Consider the following 25,503-nt stretch of genomic DNA (forward strand, 5'->3'; position numbering starts at 1 on the left):
CCACGACTCCGATCTGTAATCACAGATGTCCTCAGCTTCCTCCTCATCAGACCCAGGCACCGACTCTTCTCCATGGAAGGGTGGAGGCAGCCAACCCCGTCTCGAGGTGGATGGTCTCGGCTCCGAGTACTCAAAACCGGCAGGGGCCCCTTTCCACTGGCAATGGTAGGCCAGAGGGATGTATGAGGCCTGTCGGTGCCGAGACTCCAGGGAGTGCCTGGAACCGACGCTCCCTGCTTCCCGAACGGCGCCGGCTCTGAACGGAGGACGTCGGAGATATAGGAATCGCTGGTCCTGGCGAAGGTTGGCTCCGACGGCGGACCGACGGGCTCGGATCCATGACGGGGGAACGATCGCTGGAGACTACAATGAAGGCCCCCGGATCCGGCACCTCCTCTGGAGCTGGTCTGACCGGCGAGTTCAGGTGGGGGGAAGGCGTGCGCGGAACCACCAACACCACCTCCTCCATAGAAGCCCGACGAGGGGAATGAGAGTGCCGATGCTTGGCCTTCTTCGGCTTTTTGGAAGGAGGTTCCGAAGTGGCCCTCGGAACCGAAGCCCTCTCGGCGGCCGGCCTCTTGCTGGACTCCGGCCTTGGACCCAACACCTTCCTGGGGGTCGCCTTCCCGGCAGCGAGCTGGGGCCTCGGCGCCGTAACCGTTATCGGTTCCACCGATGGCCTCGGATCCGCTCTCTTCGGCTCCGATCCCGAAGCCTTCTTCGGATCCGAGCGCGCCGACGCCGCGTCTTGGGGCGATTTAACCAGCCCTTGCACTGGAGAGGCCGCTCTCGACGCCGTAGCACTCGTTGGCCGAGATTTTGACGCTAACTTCGTGGATGCCACTGAGCCCGCTTGGGAATGCCATTCAGCAGAGGGGCTAGGGCCAGCCTTGGGGGAGGGCAAAGGAGTACCCTCAGACATCATCTTCTGCCACAACGAGGAGTTCAAGCGTGCCTGACGCTCCTGCCGGGCCTTGTGAGTAAACTTTTGGTAGACCTTGCAAGCCGGAACGTTGTGGGTCTCCCCCAGGCAAAACAGACACAGATCATGGCCATCGGTCTGGGCCATTTTTGTGTGGCACTGAACGCAGTGCTTAAATAAGGCCTTAGAAGCCATAATGGGGTCAGGCAAAAAGGCGTCATCAAAACAGTCCGAGGTTATATTTACCGAGTCCAGTCAAGATCCAAATCAGTCAGAAGAAGAATAGTCAAGTCCGAATTCCGAAGTCAATACCAAATAACCAATCAATCAATCATTACAAGCACGGAGCTGCGAAGCAGACGTTCACTTCAAGCGGCGGCAAGAAGAGAACTGAGGGAAGGGGCCATTGGTCGCTGGAAGGACGTGACCGTTTGGGCAGGAAACGGTCGCTGAGGCGCGCGACAAACGGCCCCTTCGGGGCTATAGAAGCGATGAAGAATTTTCCAGCGGCTGGCCTGCACCTGCGCAGTCCCATGTGTGGAGGCACAGAAGAACGAAGATGAACAGCGCCCCTCCTCCTGGTCATGTGATGTTTTGGCAGGAAAGCTCCAAAGGGAAGAGAGGCACTACTAGTTTTCTAGAAAGCTCTGGAAACCTTCTCTGTGGCTGGCCTGTGCGTGCACAACTGTGCATGCACAGGCCAGCCACAGAGAAGGTTTCCAGAGCTTCCAGTGTGTGCAAGGACAGAAGTCAGAAAGATGAGCTGCATCTATAACAATATATGTTCTTTAAGAAAAAACAGGAACATCAGAAAGGATTGGTTTACAGGAAGGGGAATGGTTCCAAACACACTGTTCAAAGAAGCCTTTAACTTCCACTGATTTTTGTCATTAATTTTTAAACTTAACAACAGTGGAAACAGATTTTAAACCATTTTCATATCATGAGGATCTAGGCAACTCTGTGAAACTATTGAAATTTGTCAGTAATATAAGAAGCCTTTAGTCCCTATCAGCACTTCCTGCAAATGAATCCACACATCTTCAGAAAAAAGTAATTTTCAGTAGTTTAAAAATAGTAGTGGCTTCCCAACAACTGTTATTACAAATTCACAGTAGGAACTATACACCCTGCTCCAAACCTACAGTGGTTTGTTTTGTGGTGACTGTAGGAGCAGCTGCCTGATACTGGCGCTATTTTAAAATTCTCATTAGCTTACTTTGCTGTAAAAGGCATTCCCTGGTCCCACATCAAATGCTACCTTCCCAGAAACAAGTGATGAAAGCAACGTAATAACCAACAATGATTTAAAGGTGGTCTACAAGATTCTGTATTTCAGTGGAGACAGAAGAAACAAACTTAGATATCACAACCCACTCCCTTCTACTTGGATACAGAAATGTACCACAATAGTTGCTATTCAGATAGCAGAAACTTTTGTGCATATGAAGCTGGGGCAAATAATATTGCATTGTCTGTAACACAAATGCCATTGTTAAATAAGTTTTTTTTTAAAAAATTAAGCATAACAGAAGTATGCAACTGAATTGCATCTCTGTTGTGATAGTACTGCATTAGATCCTGATACCTATATTCCCAATCTAATCCAAGAATTATGCTTCTATTAAGAGAGCAAACCTAACCTCTAAGGATAAAGAGCACATTTACTTGATGTACAAAGTTCTTAATTTTTTCTACATATCCATGCAGTGCATTATTGTATGAAGTGCTCCCTACCACACTTCCCAGATAAAAATATTCCTGGGCAGTATGGGAGAAGCCACAGAGAAGTGGCTCCCATCTATCTTCTTGATAAAGCATGAGCTGCCCTTGTATTGCTAACTGAGAATGCTATTTTGAGGAGATAAGCATTAGATAGGATTTGAATGGGAGACAGAAAAAAATGAGTTAAAGTATCATCATGACCAGAGCTATGCTTGTGAAAGGAATCTTAGTGTCTCCACCTTCCCGAAGCAGCCTTCTGTGCTTCCTAAAATGCAGCTCAGGGAAAGACAAATGCAGCACAAGCACAAGTACGGCTTATATTAGAAAGAGGAGGCTTAAGATCAGATCTTGTTTTATGTACTTTAAAGAAAAGCTTTCTAGCTCATTTGGAATCTCTAAACATTCTCCCACATTTCTTTGCAAAACCTGCTACATTTTAAAGTTCAGATCATTATTAGATCTTAGTAAAATTTTCAGAAAATTTAAAGCCATGGAAAAAATGAAAACTGGGGGAAACTGAAATATATGCAATACTTAAACTTCCTATGAAACAAGCTATTTTATTGCTTTTACAGTATCTGTAAAGCAGTATTATAATATTTGCTTTTTATCATTTACTAATATATACAATGTATACTATTTGACATATTTATGGTACTTAAAAGCATAAATGCCCTACTTTTTCACAAGGAAATTTGCAAACAGAACCAATACTAAGGAGAAAGAGTTCCAAACTGCTGTACCCTATGCTACTTGAACATAATTTTACTGGGGGGATGGGGGGTGGGGGAGGTAAAAAACAGCAAACCAGAAAGTGTCTTAGGAGACAAAACAACCTTGAACAGCCACAGTAAGTGTGGCAGCATATCTGAACATTAAGTTAAACTTTATAAAACTGAACAGAGTAAACTCTTCAAAACTGTATTATTGTAACACACGTTACAGCATATTAACTGTTGCCCATCCACATTTAAGCAACCACATTCAGGGAGTCAGAGAGGCAGCAATATAAAGGTCAAACACACAAAAAAGGGTAAAGTGTTCTTGAAGTAACAGCTTGGGGTAAAGTAGAGAACACCAAAGCTCTGTGCAAGTAGAAATATAAGGAGCGTTTAGGACCAGAGCCCTCCTGAGGTATCAGTTTAAGGTAAAGTAAGGAGGAGCTGAATTTAAGGTTCAAAGCCAAAGGTAACAGGTTAAACAGGTGAATGTATAAAAAGGTTAAAACAAACAGAAAATTGGGGTGGGGGTGGGGGGAGTGGCTTCAACGGCTCGCTGAGCAGAAGCCATTATCTGCTGCTCCCAGGTCTCTTGCTCTTACAATAGCTTTAACTTATTATTTTGAAACAAATTAGTCTTGAAAAATGCCACCCAAGGCTTCTAAGGCTAAACATAAACAAAAGAATGTTGGAGGAGTTTCTTAGTTAGAGGATTTTTTTGCTTCGGCAGAAGCAGCCAGCATCTCCACAGCCCCATCAAGCCATGGAGACATAAATGCTGCGGGCTCTCTGATAACAACAACATTTCTACTAGAAGAAGCCTTGGGGAAACAGCGTCAAGAATTAAAACAAGATATGATAGATATGATAACCCCTTTAGCTCATCATATGTACGAACTAGAGTCTCAGCATAAGCAAGCTGCTCAAAAAGCAGAAGAAGCTATAAAGAAAGTTGCTGGCTTGGAAAAAAAGACTGGAATAACTTCTCAAGATGGTAGGTCTAGAGAAAAAATTGTGATACTGGATTCTCATTTAAGAGAGAAAAATTGGAAATGTTGTGGGTTTTTTACCAAACACTGAAGCAGCAAAGGAATTTTCCATTTTCCTGGCTAGCTACTTCGCTAAAATCGGAAGAGGGGATGATGCCTTTAATTGTGAGAGCCTACAGAGTTGGCAAAATAATAAATATTTCTGAGGCAGTCTCTCCCAGTAGAGATATAGTGGTGGAGTTTACACATTACCAGACCAGGAGGAAAATTTTGATGGAAGCACGTCAGCAGAACAGTTTGGATTTCCAAGGAAGCAAAATATCTGTATTTCCTGACCTCCCCTCAGAAATGCTTAAGATTCGCAGAGATTTAAAACTCACCATTTCAAAACTGCAGGCAGCTGGGGTTAAATATTGCTGGCTACGCTCTGAAAAAATGTTTGTGGAGTATAACCAAGCTCAATATATCACATATGATCATGCTTCTGGAGCAACCCTACTATCTGCACTGGGACTGTCTACTTTAGAGCAAGCAGGAACTAGAGCTGAAAAAAGACTCAATCTCCACTGACTCCAGCTAAAAGCAACAAACTTTGTTACTGAAGAAGCAGAAGATGGAGAAATAGAATTAGAGGGGTTCTAAGTTTCAAATTTTGAAAATGTTTTACTACAATTAGTAAGTTGAATATGTAATAACCCTGAATTTTCTGTATGCAAGGAGCTGAGGAACATAGGCGGCAATTAGGTAAGTGCTTTCACATCACAAGTCTATGGGTGGGGCAGGTTTCCTTTTTTTTTCCTTTCCCGCCCACTATTTGGGCTTCCCTAGACCTGCTCAGTTTATTCGAGTTTCTGAACATATACTTTTTTGACAATTAGTTGTATTATATGGATTAATACAAGATAGAAGATCTCAAAGAACCTGAGAAATTAGATATTGTTGATTGTATTATAGCATTAAGTAATGATCATGTTGTAAAGTAAAGTAAAGGGAAAAAAGAAGAACATAGTTTAAATATAGAACCAGCTATAACACTGCGTTACTAGTATCTAATGTTAATTGTAAGTTAGGTTGATTGTGCAATGTAGACTCTTATCGCAAGGAGTTGCGATAATACACTTCAAATGGTATTTTTGTTTGGTTATGTATTGTAATTAATTATTTGTATACGGTTCTTCAATAAAATTTTACAGGGGGGAATCAAAAGATAAGTTATAATGTTACACATATTTCTGAAAATAAGTTGTATACATCCACTGTATACATAGCAATTATCACTATCCAAACTCCCTGTGAATGGGGTCACCGTGAGTTGGCTGCAATTTGACAGCATGTTCTTCTTCAATGCTTTGGACTGTCTTGCATAAAAAATTCATTCTATTTATTTTGAGTGAGTAAAAGCATTCACACAATAACATAAACCATTTAATGAGTCTTCAGTTCTCTCCAAAATGTCCAATTGGAAAAAATTGGGGAGAAAGTCCTAATTAAAAAAGCCCCCCCCCTTTGCCATTTTCTGGGCCTTTGTATTTCTAGCCTTAAGTACAGCTGTGCAGTAAATTCAGTTTTAAAAAGGAAACACAATATTTACAGAGGAATATACAAACAATATTAACTACAAAAAAGGGAAACGTACTTGTTCAATCTCTTTTGTCTTTGCAGCAATTGCCTTTGAGCGACTAACATGCTGACTGTCTTCAAATAATTCATTACTGTCTGTTATATTGGCAGTGGTTTCTTCATGTTGCTCAACATATAATGGTTCTGAGGATCCAGCCTGCAGAAATTCATAGCAGAAATGTTATGTGGTTAAAGAAAAGTTACATAAAGAAATTAAAGTAGCTATATTCCCACTCAGAAAAGCGTATCCTCTAGCCTTGTTTAAAACTTTCAAGTGACACTATGTAAAGTGAGTTAGATAAAAATAGACGTATTACCATACAATAATAGTAAAAAAGCAATAAAAATAAATTCAAACAGGTTTATTAATATCTTATGGATCTTCACTTTACCACTCTTAGGTAAGTTCTGAGTTTTACTTGTTAAAAACTTTGGGGTAAAATAGCCAAATAGTGGAGGAAATTCTGAATCAAAATCTATTAGTACTTTTACTCAGCTTACATCATACTCTGATATTTCAGGCAAGTTGCTTGTGTCTGCTTTCTCTCCTTTTTCAGCTGCCCACCTACTTGCAGCTTCTGCAAGTTCCTTTTCTGATAACCTGCTGCTTTTGTCCAACGCCTGTTTTTTTAAAAAAGCACATGAAAAACATATGGGAGTTTATGTAAAACTGCGTACCCTAAAATATAGGAGAGTTGAAAACAAGTTATATGTGTGGCTGAAAGAAGCCATTATTAAGAATCAACAAGAGTACTTTGCCTAAATATGATTGTATGAATTAATACCTAGCAAGTATCCCCAACACTGCTGGGCCCAGAGGCACCTTTGGAATTTTGAGAAAAATAGTAGGTATCACTACAAAACACCTACTATGGGGGGGAGAGCGGGAGGGGGGTAGCAAAATGCAGTGGTGTTCCAAGTCAAATGTCCTTCTATGAGGGGAGCAGTTATTTCTGAATGGGTGCTCCCTGAAGGCCCAATGGCAGTATCTGGGATCTTCTGAAGCATCTTCTGCTCCAGCGCAGTGAAGGAAAGTCTTCCCCCAAAACTCTTTGCTTTGGGGGAAAAGCAAGTAGGCACCAGGAAGCACACTAGTGGGCACCATGACACCCATGGGTATCTTGTTGGTTCCCATTTATCTACCAGATTAACAGTGCAATCCTAAAAAGAGTTACACCAGTCTATACCCACTGATTTCAATGGGCTTAGACTGGAGTAGCTCTGTTTAGGATTGCACTGTACGAAGAGGTACTGGAATTTTTCCAAGGGTACCAAACAGACTATACATTCGAACTAAATTATGAGTTGGGACAGATGTAATATTTACAAACTATTAACACAGCTGGGAGAACAGAAACATGTCACTGGCTTCTGTACCCCTTCCCTCCACTACAAATTTCCCCTTCTTTTCCATGGCTTGCTTTAACCTTGATGCAGCACTACATCTTCATTAATGAGAACTGTAATATTAATTATGTAAATGCTAACTGTTGTAACCATAGTCTGAAACCAGGATTTTAATTTTTAAATGGATTTCAACCCCCCGTTAGGAGAGTAACCATTGTTAGTTCTGATTACAGCACAGTTAAAGAAAACCATTGAAGGATAAGAATTTGCTATGTGTGAGAGAGGGGGTGGGGGACATCTTGCTGTACTGCTCCTTTCCTAATTGTGTGGTTGGGAAACCACGTCTTGTTACAGTGTAATTACAGTTGTTTCTGACCAGTTTACTCGTTTACAGTCACCATAAAACATACATAGGAAGAGAATTCAATAAAATTTCTGTATTATTTCTTTATTTCCTTGTTAAACAAATAACCCAGTGTAGATATCTATACATATTTGTACAGATCCAAATTCATGATGCTGATCTATTATCCAGACATTTTGCATTTCAAGTTGCTATCTTCCACCACCACGCTCTATTACCAGGCTCACCTTAGAAGGTGCTGCTGCTGTGGTTCCTGAGGGGGATACATCTCTTGAAGTTTTCAAAGTCTGAGAAGAAGTTCTTTCCTTACCTATGTAGACAAATAGTATTCATTTTTTTTATATGTAGCTGGGCTGTAAATTTTTTTTAAAGAATCTGTATTCCACAGCTATATAGTTGCATTTGATTTCTGTTTGAATGAGATATTCAATACATGACACTAAACTGGACCACCACCACTATTGAAATGAACCAGATTTCAGTCTCCCTGAAGTACTGGCCTTACACAGGCTTCCCTGAGGAGCAGAAACCAGAGTCTGAAAGGGGGAGTGGAGGAATAAGTCATAACAGAAAGGCTCTACTCTGGGCCTCCAGATTAAATCAGATAGCCAGATGTAATACCGAGTAACAGCTAATGGTTTACCTTAATGTATATGAATGTTTGTAATTTTTCTTATTTGTATTTTTAAACATGGGCAAGAAAGAGAGAATGACCAAGAGGGGGGATATGGGTATTGTGACTGCGCCTTTCTGTACATATGTACGTCTTGCTTTCCCAGTTCTCTATATGCACCTTCCTTGTCAAGCTCAGAAAGAGAATAATACAGTTAAATGCCATGGATAACTTCACAGAAAGACATGGTGCAGCAGATCTTTACCTGCCTTCAACTAGCAGCCTGCCATTTATCAGAAAATACTTCTCTGGTCAGCAGAGGCTCATAGAGCTCTTCAAAGAGGAGTTTCAGCATAAATGACAGGCTACTTGGAAAAGGCAGGGAAAGATCTGCTCCATCAGCTCCTTTGGCAAACTCTTCTGTTAGATCCAGCCCATAGCATTGTTTATGAGCAACATGCTACACTTAACAACTGAAGTTTTCCAAATCTGTATAATCAGTAGAGCTCTTTAACAAGTTTTTGAACCTACAGATTTTTAATGGTATGCATAAACATTTTTAAAAATAATATTAAACGTTTTTAAAAAACGGTTAAAAGAAACTTTTAAAACCCATCAAATATATATGATATTGTGATTACAGTATTCACAATATTATTTAAGATTAATGGTTGATTAAATTATAGAATAATTTTATCTGTAGAAAGCTTCAGAAGCCAGTATTAAGTCATTCTGCATTAATCCTTTGTTTTGTATAGCTCTTCTATATACACCAAACTAAACATTTTGCCTCAGGGTAGAAAAATATGTATGCTGTAATACAGAAAGAAATTGGGACAAATCGGAGACCTAGTTACTCTAATTAGAATATAACTATGAGTAATTCTTACTAAAACAACCAATGCAAAATCCAAAGTTCTAAACATTGCAATAAAAAGGTGTAGTCCAAGCACAGGCTTATGACATGCTTTTCTTGGTATAATTCAGTAAACTACTGCTATGAAATGAACCAAAAACTTTACTAATTTAGTACCAATGTTGTGGGCTTGTTTTCTCCTAAGAGAATGAGATGGAACAGGAAAGACTGAATCAATAGAAATACAGAGAGAAGTATGTACTCATGGGAGAAGATGAGGTTGACACTGAAAGAAAAACAGGCTATTCTTACTCCAGTAATAATAGAACAGATACTGTAATGGGAGGCTTAGTACAAAATCCCATACATTTGGATAAAGAACCTAAGTTTGTACGTATGCCAATTTTGCTTAAATTTGTTGTAACAATCAAAGAAAGGTCTTGGGGCCACAGTACAAGACTCAAAGAAAAATGTCAACCAAGTATGTTGTGGCCATTAGAAAGGACAACTAAAATGACTGGAGAGTATATTCAAAAGCAGTCTTAAGAGTTTAGGTTTCGCTCCCCCCCCCTTTCAAGAAAGGAATGTTAAGAGGTTTACAAAGTTACAAGTAAGGGACCTGCAGGGATTCTATTTCTCCCTCCCCACTATTACCTCTTTCCCTTCCCTGAAAGCCTCAAAAGCCTCTCCTCTTTTCCTGCATTCTTCTCTCCTTTCCACCTACCAGCCAACCTACATTTATCTGCCTCTGCCTTCAGTTTTCCTTTCTCCTGTATCCCTAGCAGCCTCTTACCAGGAAAACTATGGTCCAACTGGTGCCAGTTGACTGGTTGGGCCCAGTTGCACAGCGAGAAGCCTGCAAGGACTTGAAAGAGGCATCCCATTTCCCCTGTATCACACTCCCCAGAGTTTCCTCTTTCCCTCCTAACCCTTCTCCACGCTGTTGGAAAGTTAGGTGGTAGTCATGAAAGTCAGCTAGTAGTAAGCTGCCCATTAGGTGCTGCCAGGCTTGGTCCCAATAAGGCCAAAACAGCCTGGAAACAGAACGCATCCTTCTCCTGTCTTTTTCTGACAGAAACCAAGACTGGACTATACAGCTGTTGTTGCCTAGCAACCACCACTGAAGTACCCATTTCTTAAAGCTACAAGCGCTCCTTTTAATCATTTAAAATTTTTATTTACTTTATGTTAGCTATAGTCCCCCTGTCATGTCTGTGCCCCATCCATGCCATTACTTGATGCTGACCTGTTGTTCTGAATCAATGTTTCATGCTATAACTTGATGTCATATTGCCAATGCCATAACTGTTTTGCTTTCGCAGGCTTATTGAAGCTGCACGTGTCTTATCTAACAGACTGTAGAGGCTCTCAGTGCTTCTGACCTTGTACACTGCTCATTCCCATGCACTGCTATGTTTGATCTCCTGCTTTCTCAGTGTCTAGACGTGATAGTACAAATATGTGAGACATTGGCTGATTCCGCACACGTTGGATAATGCACTTTATCAATCATTTGAGGTGGATTTTTTGTTCCACACACAAAAAATCCGTTCCAAATGATCTATAAAGTGGATTGGAAGTGCATTATCCAACGTGTGCGGAATCACTCATTCTCAGGATGGGTTCGCGCCAAAAGTCGTTTTACTGATGGGAGGGGGAAGGAGTAAATGTGTGTTAAGAGGAAGGGCTTTCCCACATGTGGCCATTCCTGTCAACCAGTTCTTACTGCTTAGTTACTTACCTTGCTTCTGAGTAATTCTACAGACATGTCTGTGGAAATGATCTGATTCCTGAATAAAACCTTCTAACCAAGAGCCTGGATTCTTGCTGTGATGGTACAGGGGTCTATCTGCCATAGCCTGTCATCCATAGCCTGACACCCCCTTTCTCATTGATGTTCAAAGTGAACTACATAATATAAGTCAATATGATCACAGCTGGTACACCCTCCCCCAAATGTATTTTTTTATTTCAGATTTTTATGCAATCCTGGCACTTTTGCAGGGTTTGTAGAAAGATCTTTCTTTTCTATTCATACTCCAATATCCAAATTTAAGTATCTACAGATTTGGCCGTGTTGATAAACAGAAAATACAGAGCAACATTAGAACCCTAGTTTCACACAATAAATGACTTGTAGAAGCTTTAGTAGAATAATATTTTTCCATGCAAAATGAAATCTGATGGCTGAGCTTCTCTAGAAGAAAGGGGAAGTGAGTTATTTCATGACTGAGATTATTCTAAATTGAGGACTTGAAGTAAGATACTTTCAGCTCACAACAATTAAAAATCACAAACTAGGAATAAATGATTAACAGGGGAACAAGAGAACACCCACATCTTTAAAATCTTCATTTATATTTCTGTGGGAAAAAAGCAGGGATGATTCTAATATAAAAAAGAAACATTATGATTTAACATAGTGTAGTCTGTCACCAGCTTTCTGTTTATTCACTGAATCTTGATTAAATATCATAATTTCAGGGTCAGAACTGCGGTGATATAATAAAGAGATCTGAAGAAAGAGCTCTTGTATACAAGATAATACAAAAATATGGAGGAGACTGAAATCCCACAAGAATTTAAGCTCATGGGCCTGGTTAGTTTTATCTGACTAGCACTGGTTTTCTTTACTACCTTGAGAAATATTTCTTTTATGTAAGGATGATACGCTTCTGCCACGCTGGGACTGATGGAAAGCATAGGCTTTACTTCTGTCTGGAGAATAACTTCTGCTACTGACACTGGAGCCAGATCTGCTGTGAGGGGAATCCCTTCGGCTGACAGGCGATTCCCTGAAGTAAGAAGAATCCCTCTTATGCGGAGATCGATCTCTTGCATAGTGAGGATATATGTTTTTTCGTCGTGTGCCATCTCGGATATCCCTATGAAAGTTATAGCAAATAAACAAATCACATAAATATATTTCTTCTTAGATATCAGAATCAAGAAGAGCACAATTAAGTATAAAAAGCAGAGGATCTTCTAATGAACTATTTATTCAGAGAAAATCAAACTTTATCAAGCAACAGCACTAATGTAAATCACTCTTCCAACTCATTTTTATGGCCTGCCCTGTACTATCTTTTGTTCTGCTGCCAATTAATATTTAGTAAGCTGAGCAATTTTTAATATTAAGTTTATAAAAATAAGCACTACAGCTCAGGAGTAAAAAACGTACTAATGGCTAAAGGACAGCCTCCTATATTGGCACTGTATACTTGGTGGATCATGCTTGATAGCTTTGGAAGTTTTTGTTCCAAGTTCACATGTACTAAGCCCTGGATTTTTTAAAGCCATCTTTTAGTAAGGACAAACAGAGTTCATATTTTTCAATTAATTTAAACATTAATTATCCACAGCTCTAATAGTCAAAATTAAGGTGGCACTTGGCCAATAATTCAAAGCACAAAAAGTTACACAAAGACATGAGCATTTTAACCTTTCGTGAAGAAACTCAAAGTTAACCAGTGTTGAAACTAACACCAACTTGATTTGGGCTAGGAATGTCTGTAGCAGCCAGGAGATAAGTATAGGGAACCAAAAAGTTTCTCTCTCCTTGCAAGGTTTTTAGGATCATAATATTGCCATGCCATACAAAAAAGGAAAACATTTAAAGCAAACTGAAACATAAGTTATTTTATTGTTTTATTTCTCTAAGTATATGCGTTAAGTGCATGACCCACACAAAGCCACACAGCTGCTGAACTAAAGTAAACAGAGAAAAAGGGACCTCTAGTGTGCATTTTGTAAAGGTCCTGCTATCATGAAAGCTGTCTTGAAAAGACTTTTTGCAAGAATGGCGCTAACAGTATACACAAACAGAACTGAGCTACTCTGTCAGTGAAGAATTCTGCCTTTGATTAATATAGCAAAGACAAGCGTGACACTGCACTATAATTGAAACATATATGAATAGAGATAAACAATAAATTTATATTACGTGTGTATATTATGTTTTGTGAATAAATCTACAAAGTATTAATATCCATTAATGCAACTGAGCATTACTGTTATTACAATTCTATTGAAAACAAGAAGAATGTAAACTCAATGAAACTCAATGACATCCACTGAGAAGCACACATTCGTGAGCTACATGAATCAATGACAATTATACAAAAATCCCACTGGTTGGGGTTATGATGATCTCAATAGCCTTCAACCTCACAAATTGTCCAATAAGGTGCACTTTCCAGTAACCTGAGTCATGACTAGGGCTGAGCCCAAATGAAGCTGATATGCTGAGATGTAAGATGACATATAAAGTGAGCTGTAAGGGTGAGCTGAAAGAAAAGCTGGTAAGTCAAGTTACAAGTTAAGCTGTATTGTCGAAGGCTTTCACGGCCGGAGAACGATGGTTGTTGTGGGTTTTCCGGGCTGTATTGCCATGGTCTTGGCATTGTAGTTCCTGACGTTATATCATATCATATATATCATATATGATATATCAAAGGAATTACTGATCAGATGGGAAAGCTTATGAAAAAGCATAACCTTCAAGCAGTATTCAGACCCACCCGAAAAATACAACAGATGCTACGATCAGCAAAAGACAGTAGAGACCCCTTCACCTCTGCAGGAGTATACCGTATACCCTGCAGCTGTGGACAAGTGTACATCGGGACCACAAAGCGTAGCATCCAGACAAGAATAAAAGAACATGAAAGACACTGCAGACTTGGACAACCTGAAAAATCAGCAGTGGCTGAACATAGCCTAGCACAAACAGGGCACAGTATCTTATTCCAGGACACCAAAATACTGGACAACACTTCCAACTACTTTGTCAGACTGCACAGGGAAGCCATTGAAATTCACAAGCATAAGCAAAACTTCAAAAGGAAAGAAGAAACCTTAAGAATGAACAGAGCATGGTTTCCAGTTCTGAAAAACACCAGGCTAACAAAACACTCTACACCCGACAATAGCCCTGCGGAGAAGATTAGCACATCAAGCACCAATCCATATGCAAACGAACCTCCTCAGGATACAGTGAAGCCTCCCGCCATTAGCATTCCACACCCTGGGAAACTCTTACAGGATGACTCAGCTCAACCCCACCCCTCCTGAGTAGATATAAATGACCTGCCAACACCTTTTCCACACTGTGACACTGAGAGATCTCTGTCTTTTGGTGCTACACCTCTGAAGATGCCAGCCACTGCTGCTGGCGAAACGTCAGGAACTACAATACAAGGTAAGCTGTTGACGAAATGCCTAGGTCTGCTTCCGTTTCCGTCAAATCTTCCTCAGAGAATCTTACCGTCAGTGTTACTTATAGGAACAATCTCCTCAGAACTAGAACCAAAAGTAAATTACTTATATCCAAGCCAATCCTGTAGCTATCAAGTACAAAAACCACATCCACACTTTCTAAGATTGGAAAAAAGTTCAATAGATTTATTCACAAAATATAATACACACATTTAGTATAAATTTGTTTATCTTTTCTAATTATATGGTTTCAACTGTAGTGCAATGTCACACCTGTCTTTGCTACATTTTACACTGCCTTTCCCCGTTTTTCCTCTTGACTAATATAGCACAAAATATTTATTGCATTTATATCCTATCTTTATTACATAAGAGAATTTAAAATGGGATAAAAAGGATACCCAGGAGGCTCTCGATTCAGACAATGACCAGACCAATATCTGCTCAGCATAAGCAAGGCTACTTTGCTTCAAAGCACTTTTCAACCTTCTAAACTATTTTACTATGTGAATACCTGCAACAACTTCTACAGACTTTCTTCTTCCTCCAACAGTCTTGACTCAAGATATTTTCTTTTTTTTTTCTATAAGAGCTACTTTATACATTACATTTTATTGGTTTGTAGGAAAAACTGCATGGTGGAAGTGTATGTCAAATACACCACCTGCCATGTATCATGGTAGTGGTTGTGGCTCTGGCTCCCTGCCTCTGGGAAATGTGCAAAATTACCTTTGATATGTGCATTAAGCCTCCTCAATTTTCAGAGCCTTGAAATACAGGGAACTAGGATCAGAAGTAGTACAGTCCTACTTCTAATGTGGAGGGAAATTCAACAAGGGCAGATCAGGACTTTTCCTCCAGATTTGAAGCAGGAGCTCCTATGCAAACCACAGGATCCAAAGCATTTGACACAATATGTTACTGAACACCAAAAATTAGATAGCTACGGTGTGCTACTCAGATGTGCTGAAATGCAGGAAGTATATTTAGGAGTTAGATCCAGACTTATGCTTAAGTTCACGATTGTGACCTCCATGGATAACACAAAATGACCACAAAACCCAAGTGAGGTGCATCCTCTACTGGTACAAGGTTCCTCCCTACCCTGCCAGCACCTCTCAGCAAGAGTGACACCTATCTCTTAGTTTCAGGTGGGTACCCTGTTGGTCTATAGTGGAAGAGCAATATTTGGATCCAGTAGAACCTTAAAGATCAACTAGATTTCCAGGGTATGAGCTTTTGAGAGTCCTGACTCTTGAAATTCTGGAAATTTAGTTGGTCTTTAAGGTGCAACTGCACACAAACCGATGTCTTAGACAGCAAAACTGTTGCCTCAGAGTTGGAGAAACAAACTGAAAGTTGAACAAGATTCTGGTCCAGTAGCACCTTAAAGATCAACTAGATGTCCAAACTATGAACTTCTGAGACACAAAGCTCCCGACTGATATCTAAAGAAGGAACCTTTGATTCTCAAAAGCTCATATCTGGACATCTTGTTGGTCTTTAAGGTGCTACTGGACCCAAATATTGCTCTTCTACTGCAGGACCAACATGACTACCCACCTAAAATTATCTTCAAAGTGAAAGCTGGTGTTACTGACCACACTACTGATTTCTTGTACTCTACAGAAAAAGCATAGCTGGAGCAACGCATACCCTGTCTGGTGTAGGGGTCTGTCTTTACTCATGAAAGATTTCGACTGCTAGTTCAAAACGATCTTGCCTTTTTACGGCCTTCAGTTTTCCAAGCACAGACACAGAGAGTTGATAGGAACTGGAATGTGATCTAATGGTTAAGCATTTGGACTGCCAATCAGCACTCTGCTGGTTTGAATTCCACCACTACCACAAGCTCAGCAGGTGGCCTCGGGTAAACCACTCCTCTCAGCCCCAGATCCCCAGGTGTATTGTGGGGCTAATAATAACACTGACCTTGTTCACTGCTCTGAGTGGGGAAGTGGGAGCCCTTTTAACTTCATCAGGGAGGAAATGCACATGTGACAAAATGGCTGCTGCTGGTAGTAGTCAGATTTATATATGGAGCCAATGAAACAGAGTAACGTCATTGTGCAATTTTGCATGTACCCAGTGTCTTGGTTTAACTGGGCCACTATGAGTGCAATCTCGTTATATGCAAAGAGCGAACAAGACAGCACAACTCATACCAGCATCTCTGCCATGCTAAGGGCCCATTTAAACACTTTGATATTGGACCAAATACCTATATGAGCATGTGTAACAAGCTGCATTCAGTTACCTTCTGTGTCCTTTAGTTCACATCTTGACACACAATTCACAAGCATTTATGATTGATTCAGACAATAATGTACTTTTATTTCCTATTTAAAGGTAAAAGCCTTACTTTCCCTCTATGGTCAGCCGGATGTTTCCAAGAAGCTACACAGAGAGCATGAAGGCATGGGACTTGGCAGCATATAGCCTGTTTAATTTAGCTATCCTAGCAGCAATTGTGAAACCTGTCCTTCATGAATTCTCCTTTTACTGAGACCAGTAGACATCATTACTGGCAGCTATTATGCAATGTGTACAACACTCTCTTCCACTTGCCCTGAATCACCAATGTCACTGGGTGACCCAAAGTTCTAGTATTATGGAATAGGGGATATCTGCATTCTGGAGTTACCAAAATCAATAGCAAAGGACCTAGAGTGTAAAAGAGTGCATCCATTACTCTACCAGCTAAAGATTCTGGCTCTGTACTATCACAGTGAGATACTGATATTCCTTTAACTAACCAAGGGGAGGCAATTGTTCATCTCCAGACATAAACTTGAGTTACTAAGTGACACAAATTACAACAGATTTCTACAATACAAACCCTACTGTATTGCTCAGTAGATGCCCCATCCCATTGATTGTATTGATCCACCTTGAATCCTGGTGAGAAATGTGGACTATAAATGATGTAAATAAACAGATCCAAAGAAAAAGAGTCACTATGGTCTATGAAGAAGGTTAACTTGTCATAGAAAATGGAACTTACCTATTGCTTTAGATGAACACAGCAAGATTTACTCGAATAATTTTGCCCTTACCGGCCTTCACCGGTGGTAATACAGTTCTACTACTGCATCACTGCACAGTCAAAAAGAACCTAAAAATTGACTCTGCACTTAAGTCACTCAAAGTCACAGCAAGCATACGTGCATTCTATTCTTTTGTTGAAGGAACCTTAGACCCTCTTACACAGTTGTTTTCTCATGCTATGCATGGCACTTACAAAGAAATGAGAATATCTACCATTGTTAAATTAGATTCAGACTTTAGATTTGTCATAGATATCTTATAATTTCCTGCATACTATCTCAAGGCCCTCCTTTTTGTTTTAATATGTAAAAAAAATAATTTCAGAGAAATGTTGTCATTTAAAAAATTCTACAAGTCTCCCTAGATGAGCTGGAAAAGACAAAAGACAAACTCTTGCCTATGCACAAATCCCCAAACAGAGATTTAGATAGTAGAACAGAAAAATCCCCAAACGGGTTTAGATAGTAGAACAGAAAATGCAAGAAAGGAGCAAAATAAACTATTATCCTTTTACTCAACAAGTTTTTATGCAAACACATCCCTTAGAGCAAAGGGCATAAAATGCACCATACCTACCAATATAAACTTTAGACTGACATGTGAAGGGAACTGGTTATTTCTCAAGCACCAAAACCATTTTATTTTACACACATGTACATAAAAGCCATGTAAATACAAAAAAAGACGGTTAACTCTTCATGGAGAATAGGTGACTGCTTTAGCCTATTAGGACACAAACACTGAAATCCTAAACAGAGTTACTCCCGTCTAAACCCACTGAACTTGATGGTCTTAGACTAGATTAGGATTTTGCTGAAAACCACTGTTTAATCTTGTTTGCAATCCCAGTATGTACGCTAAATAACAATAAATTTGTTGTTGTCTGAACTGGATAACATAACAAATAATGGCTGTTTGGAATATGGAAGTCTTCAAATCCTGAGCCTTGTGTGATAAGAAACAACACAGCAGAGTTTGTTATATCTAAAAGCAGCCACTTTGTTTTGTGGTTGCCATAACTAAAATACTCTTCTACAATTCATTTCTCTCAAATATCCCAGCAGTAACTTGCAATACAATAAAATGCACATACAATAAAATGCACATACATGAAAATGACTATCAATATAGGGCAGGGCAGAAAGGAAGGATCTCTAAAGGAGTTACAGACAAAACAAAACAAAAAGTCTTCAGCCACCAGCTGAAAATGGCAACAGAAGGGAACGAGTTCTCTCTGGAAGCCTGTGTAGATGGAACTAGGCATGTACGCTTCGGGAATCCCAATTCGGAAAAAATACCTGAATCGGACCCGCTTTGGAAAGATTTGGTATTTCCGAATCAGGGCCAGCACACTGGCCCCTATTCAGAAATACCAAAGCAGGTATTTACGATGTGATTCGGATCACTTTGGAAATATTCGGAAATCCAAGAATTGGCCATTTGCTGGCTGTTTGCATTTGCTTCCCGCCCTTTCTTGGAAGAGGGGAGGGGAGAGAAGGAGTGAGTCACTCACTACCTCCTCCTCACCCCTACCATCTTGCCAAAAAAGGCAAGAAGCTTTGCTTTGCTGGCTGTTTGCATTGCAATGCAATGCAAAGCAAGCAGCCAGAGATTCCCGCCTAATTTTCAGGTTGGGAGGGATGAGTGCTAGACTAGGAGCACAAGGGGGAGGAGGGAGGGGGATCAGGGAAGGGATGAGGGAGTTAGGAGTGTCCAATCCCACTGCTGCATCCTCCTTCCAGCCAATGGATTCTCTGGAAGGAGATGCAGCAGGGGATTTAAATTAGAGGTTTGGCTTTGGGCAAGCTTCCATTCTGTTCCTGGAGAGAGTGCATGTGGATTCTCTCAGTCTCTGTGGTGTGGTCTGGCCTTCTTCTGGATCTTTCTGGACTGCGAGGATTCCCTGTGCTGTGACTGACTGACTCAGCGCTGGACTTCAGGAGACTGGTAGGAGAGATTTTCTATTTAGGGGTGAGGTAGGAAGGGAATTTAATTTGAAGCTTTTTTCTGTTTAATAACTTGCTTTGAGCGGCTGCTGGCTGGGCCATTTGTTGTATGTTTAAAGTGTTTTACTGTGGCTTTAATTTTCCAGTGGGCCTGAGCATTCAGGCTTTACTGGGTCAGGCCAAGGCCTCGGTTTTTCCAAGTTGTTATGTTTTGCTGGGGGGGGGGGGAGAGGGAGAATCCCTCTGTGTGTGTGTGTGTGTGATTTTCCAGTTGGCTGGGTCAGGCAAAGGCCTTGGTTTTTCCCAGTTGTTGGCCAAGGCCTCGGTTTTTCCAAGTTGTTATGTTTTGCGGGGGGGGGGGGGGAATCCCTTTGTGTGTGTGTGTGTGTGTGTGATTTTTCAGTGGGCTAGGTCAGGCAAAGGCCTTGGTTTTTCCCAGTTGTTGGCCAAGGCCTCGGTTTTTCCAAGTTGTTATGTTTTGCGGGGGGGGGGGGGGCGGGCGGGGAATCCCTTTGTGTGTGTGTGTGTGTGTGTGTGTGTGTGTGTGTGTGTGTGTGTGTGTGTGTGTGTGTGTGATTTTCCAGTGGGCTAGGTCAGGCAAAGGCCTTGGTTTTTCCCAGTTGTTGGCCAAGGGGAGCAAAGGGAATGGAATTTAATTTGAGGCTTTTTGCTGTTTAATAACTTTTTAACAACTGTTTAATAAGGGTGGTTTTTGGATTTCTATACTAACCTGCTTCCATTCTGTTCCTGGTCTAGCGAGACTAGAGAGACTCCCGCTGGGGCTGCTGGCTGGCAGAGGCTCTTGTCTCCAGTTTGGCCGCAGCCTACCACTGAGGAGGAGAGGACTTCACCCGGGGGATTCCTGCCTGCCTGCCTGCCTGTCTGACCACCGCTGGACTGCAGGACTGGTGAGAGAGTCAGAGACTCACTGGGTTTTCTATTGGTGGGAGCTTTGCTCCTGGGTGGGGGAAAGGGAATTTAAAGTTACTGTTTGTTGGGGAGTAATTTCAGTTGTTTCCAGGAGAGTTAAGTGTTAGTGCTGCTGTTAGTTTAGCTGTGTTTGGTTCTACTTTGTGTTTCCCAGAGTAGTTTAAATAGTGTTTTAGAAGGTAGGCTAGTTGTAGGCCACTAGGCCTTTACTGAATAATTTATAGGGAACCAAGGGTAGTTTTTCCTTTGTATTGGGTTTAGGGTCAGCTAGATTCCTGAGAAGGAATTCAGCTGTTTGGTAGGTTTAGGTTCCCAAAAATAAATAGGGCCTTTAAAAAAGATATTTAACTGGCCATCTCCAGTAGTAACCGAGCCACAAGAAACATAGATTTAGAAACAGATAGGTTTTGAAACTAAATTGTAAATTTGGGGGTTTTTTAATAAAAACTTTACAACAGGTAGTTAGTGTAGATTCAAGGAGGGTGAAGAATGGCTGATAGGAAAGCTGAGGGGGCCCCGGGGGAAAGGCTAGAGGTAAGTCTAGAGGGGTGGAGGGGAGGGGTAGTGCTGCAGCTATCCCCCCATCTGAGCAGAGCAGGCCCTCCCCTGCACTGCTGCCATTCACCAGCCTGGCTTCTGGTGACAGGAAGAGGGTTCACAAGGCCCTCTTTCCTGAGACAGCTGCTGGAGGGCCACCCCCAACCCAGGTGTCTGAGGCAGGAGCTGGCACTGGGCAGGGGCCTGCTGCTGAAGCTCCCCCTACTCCAGTGGTTGAGATCCAGCTGCTGGAGGAGGGGCAGCATGTGGTGTCTCCTGGGAAGGACGTGGGAAACATGACTTTTCCTGCATTCCCGCTCACCCCAGGAACCTGTAGGATGTTGGAGGAACTGCAGGAGGAACCCTCTGGTGGGCAGTCCTCCCGTGTTTCCTCTGAGGCCAGCAGCAGGCCTCTCACGGCTCTGCAGTAGGAGAGGGTGCTGGAGGAAGAGGAAGATACTGTGGTGGAAGAGCCCACATCTCAGCCTTTTCATCCCCAGCCATCCCCAACTGCCCAGCCAAGAGTTGGACAAGGTGTGTCTGGTCCGAGCACCTCGCAGGAGGTGTCTGCTGAGGGGCCCATAACCGCCTCCCCTGTGCGGCGTGGGGGCCCCATTACCTCCGATATCTGGAATCACTTCCAGAGAACGGAGGACCCCCGGTTTGCCCAGTGACGGCATTGTAGGCAGCACATCAGTCATGGCAGGGATGTGAACCATCTCTCCACGTCTGGAATGAGGAACCACCTGAAGAGGCAACACCAGGCGGTGCTTCTTCGGGGGGAGAGTTCAAGTAGCACTGCATGGATGCCAGCTAGTCAGAAGGAGGCAGGCTCCTCTGGTGCTCTCCCTCCATGGGTTCCTGTAGGTCAGGGACGCCAAGCCTCTCTGCTGGAGATGCTTGGTGCGCTGGGCCCTAGTGTGCCCAGAGAGGGGATCCAGAGGGTGAGCAGGCGCATCACACACTGAATCATCACAATAATTGCCCATGATGGCCAGCCATTCACCCTAGTTGATCAGCTCGGCTTCCAGGAGCTGCTCCAGGATCTCGCTCCCTGGTACGCGATCCCTGCTCGCTCGACATTGAGCAGGACCGTGGTGCCCTCGTTTCACAGGGTTGCTAGGGACCACATGAAGGCACAGTTGTCCCATGCTGCCGGGAGAACTGTGCACTTCACGTCCGATATCTGGACCTGCTCTAGTGCTCAGCATTCATACCTCTCGCTTACTATGCACTGGCGGCAACCCAAGGACCTTCAGGGTGGGGGGTGCCCAGAGTTAGGCAGGAACGGATGGGAGACCGCTGGGCCAGCTATTGTAAGGCCTTGCTTCATGCCTAGGTTCTCGACATGTCACACACAGCGGAGAACATCGCTGCCGCCTTGAGGAGACAGTTGGAGGACTGGATAGGCGAAGGCTCCATCACCGTGGGATGCATGGTGACGGATGGCAGCAGCAACATGAGGGCAGCGGCGCGTCAGGTGAGCCACGAGCACATTTACTGTGCGGCTCACAAGTTTCACCTAGTGGTGAAAGGTGCACTGGGTGTGGGCTCCTCCCTGGAACCCCAGGATCCCGCGACTCATGACTTCCAGTATCTCCTGCAGAAATGTCGGAGGCTCATGAGTCACTTCTCTCACAGTGTGACATCCACTCACGAACTGCGCCAGAAGCAGGCCAGGACAGGCGTGCTAGAGCACGCACTGATCTCTGATGTAGCCACTCGCTGGAACTCCACTTGTGCCTTGGTGGAACAGCAGGCTGCACTCCAGGTGTGGCTCTCGGAGAGCAACGCTGCAAGTCAGGTGGGTGAGTTCAGCCAGGAGGATTGGCTCACCATCACCCAGACAGTGGAGGTCCTGAAGCTCTTCAAGGACTTCACTGTGGCAGTCTCATCAGACACAGCAACCTTGGGTCTGGTCATTCCTCTGGTGCACAAGCTCCAGAGTTCAATGGTCCCCTTTGTGGACCCAGACGCACCACATGCTGACACTGTTCCAGCAGTGCGCGCGTGCTTGTGAAAAGGCTGCAGCAGGGCATAGCTGCCAGGCTAACGCCTCTCACACAGAAAGAGTCATAGATGTTGGCGACCATGTGTGACCCGTGCATTAAGGGCACTTTCACCGAGCGGGACAAGAACCTCACCCAAGCCAGAGACGCCCTCTATGAGCGGGTGAGGTGCAGGCAGGCCAAGAGGGGCCCCTTCATCAGACGGGACGGGGCCCCTTCTGAGTAAACTCCCCCTGTGGCCACCGCCAGAATGTCCATGGAGATGGAGATGCTCCAGCAAGCCCTCAGCCCCTCTGGGGTCGTGAGTCACGTGAGAGAGGATTCGGCAGAAGCAGTGGTCAGGGATTACCTTGCGGAGACCTGCGAGTTGCAGTCCACCAATCCGCTGAGCTACTGGGCCAAGAAGGAGGTGGTCTGGCCGGACCTCTCCCTTGAGGCACAGCGGCTCCTCTCATGCCCTCCGACGAGTGTGGAGAGCGAGCGTGTCTTTTCTTATGCGGGCAACATTGTCAGCCTACATCGCTCTCGCCTTCTCCCATGGAGAGTTGAGCAGTTGGTCTTCCTGAAGGTCAACTCTCAGCTCTTTGATTTCTCAGAAGTGGACTTCCAGATTGAATGAGGTGAGTCTACCTTGTGGCCTGCATCCTCTGCGAATCTAGGTCCTGGGGAATCGCGCTCTTCCCTACATTAAACTTGTTGAAGTAGATAAAAACTGCCAGCAGAAGGAAGATGGGACTCAGTGGCAAAGGGAATGCACCCTGCAATTTGGCTCCCCCCACAACAGGATAAAAAAATGACCCAAAACTGTCACAGTTCCCGTGGGCACAAATTTATTCTGATAATTAATAACATGCCCCAGAAACGTTGATTGCCACTGGAGGGAGAGACAGGTTAGATAGGGACTGGTTAGGTTAGGGACTCCCAGCAAGAAACTCAGAGCTGCCAAACTTAGCTATGCTGCAGTGGGGGAGAATGTTCTGTAATGTTGTTTGATGTTCTTTAATGTTGCTTAATGTTGTTTGCAGTTTAAAGTTTAAAAATGTTGATGTTGAAGAGGTGGGGGAGGAGTGGGGCAGGTAGGGGCCACTGCCAGCTGATGATGAAGGCTACATCCCAACACTAACTCACAGGTGTTTTCCAGTTCAGCCTGAAGCTGGCAGGGGGGGAGGGGGTTCTACAACTGTGCTGTGCACATGCCATTGTGTTGTGCTTGTGGCTAGGTACTGTTCTGCTCTGTGGTGTTTCCCCACTGGCTGAACTGAGAGCCCAGCTGCAGGAGATGACAATGGTGCTGCTGGACTAAGTTGCAAGAGTTTCCCCCAGTTCAGTTTGGTTTGTTTGGAATGGATGTGTGACACTGTGGTTTGGCTTCCTTGGAGTCACTATAGTTACGGGGTGTGTGTGGAAATGTTGTTCTGCTGTTGTTGTATGCTGTCTCCCACCCTCAGCCCAGGAACTCCAAGAAATAAAGTGTTTTTGCAAGTGCTTGTATGTGTGTTTTTTATTCTCTGATGTGAGGGTAGTTGTGGTGCTACTGCCCAGGAGACAGTTGTGATATGTTGTGATGTGCCTTCCATGCTGTGTAACTTAATGCCAAGAAATAAAATCTTTTTGCAAGTGATTGTGTCTGTGTTGGTGGTTCTCTGATGTGAGGATGTGATGTGTTGTGGTGCTACTGCCTAGGAGACTGTTGTGATGATGTGCCACTAGTGTCATGTGCCTTTAATGCTGTAACTGAAAGCTAAAAAATAAAAAATTTTGAACTTGATTCAATGTGTGTTTGTGTGTTATTCCCTGGTGTTAAGGTTGGTTCCCATCATAGGGAATGGTTGGCCAGCCCTCTCTGGGGGTGGTGGGGAACTTGGGGGTGCATGTTTGTGGTTCAGGTGTGCTTTCCCAGGGACAAGCTTGCACTCAGGAGTGTGCCTTCTACTGTGGCACCCCTGGCCTGTGCATAAGTGCCCTGGGAAAGACAGTTTAGAAGTTCCCATCATAGGGAACAATGGGGAGTGGCTGGCCAGCCTGCTCTGGGGGTGGTGGGGAACTTGGGTGTGCGTGCCTTTGGCTCTGTGGGGCTGCTTGGGGGGGTAGATTTAAAGGGGAATTATGCCTGTGACCAGGGACGTCACATTCCATGGGTTCCTGCTGTGGGAGTCTGGATATTCCCACAACAGGAACCAATGGAGAGTGGCTGGGCAGTTACTGCAGGGGTGGTTGGTTTTGGTAGTGGTGGGGAGTTTGGTTCTAGGGGCTGTGTGGTGTGTAACCATACTGTGGCTGTGGCCATTGGCAGCCACAATCCATGTGTTTCTGCTGTGTGGGAGTCTTCCCCACAGCAAAAATAAAATGGTGTGGTGGGAGAACAACTTTTGGGGGCGGCATAACATGCCCCCCCCAAGTGTTATCTTCCTGAAACTTTTGGAGAGCACGGTAGGACAGGTAGGAGCAGATCCCCTGAACATTGGGTGCATTTTGCTTGCAAAATGCCACTCCAAGCCACCTAGCCAGCCCCTTTGTTTTTCCCCATAGGGAATAGTGGAGTGGAGGAGGATAGGGGCACCTTGTTTGGGAGGCCATACAATGCCCCCTCCCCCCAAAGAAGGTTCTCCCTGAAACTTGGGAGAGGGTGGGAGGAGAGGTAGAAGTAAGTCCCCTGAAAAC

At 43.3% G+C, this 25,503-nt stretch overlaps 1 protein-coding gene across 7 annotated transcripts in view; it reads right to left on the reverse strand.

The window, feature by feature from the left end:
• PPHLN1 (periphilin 1) overlaps nt 1-25,503 on the reverse strand; it is a 71,256-nt gene that overhangs the window by 24,120 nt on the left and 21,633 nt on the right. For all 7 annotated transcript variants that reach the window (XM_054988072.1, XM_054988073.1, XM_054988075.1 and 4 more), the window contains 4 exons: nt 11,793-12,040; nt 7,914-7,996; nt 6,477-6,596; nt 5,992-6,132 (listed from right to left, as the gene is read on the reverse strand). In XM_054988072.1, the coding sequence (XP_054844047.1) occupies nt 5,992-6,132; nt 6,477-6,596; nt 7,914-7,996; nt 11,793-12,040 (592 nt within the window). The remainder of the gene's footprint in view (nt 1-5,991; nt 6,133-6,476; nt 6,597-7,913; nt 7,997-11,792; nt 12,041-25,503) is intronic.

The sequence above is a fragment of the Eublepharis macularius genome, chromosome 9, assembly GCF_028583425.1.
Source record: "Eublepharis macularius isolate TG4126 chromosome 9, MPM_Emac_v1.0, whole genome shotgun sequence".
Taxonomy (NCBI): domain Eukaryota; kingdom Metazoa; phylum Chordata; class Lepidosauria; order Squamata; family Eublepharidae; genus Eublepharis; species Eublepharis macularius.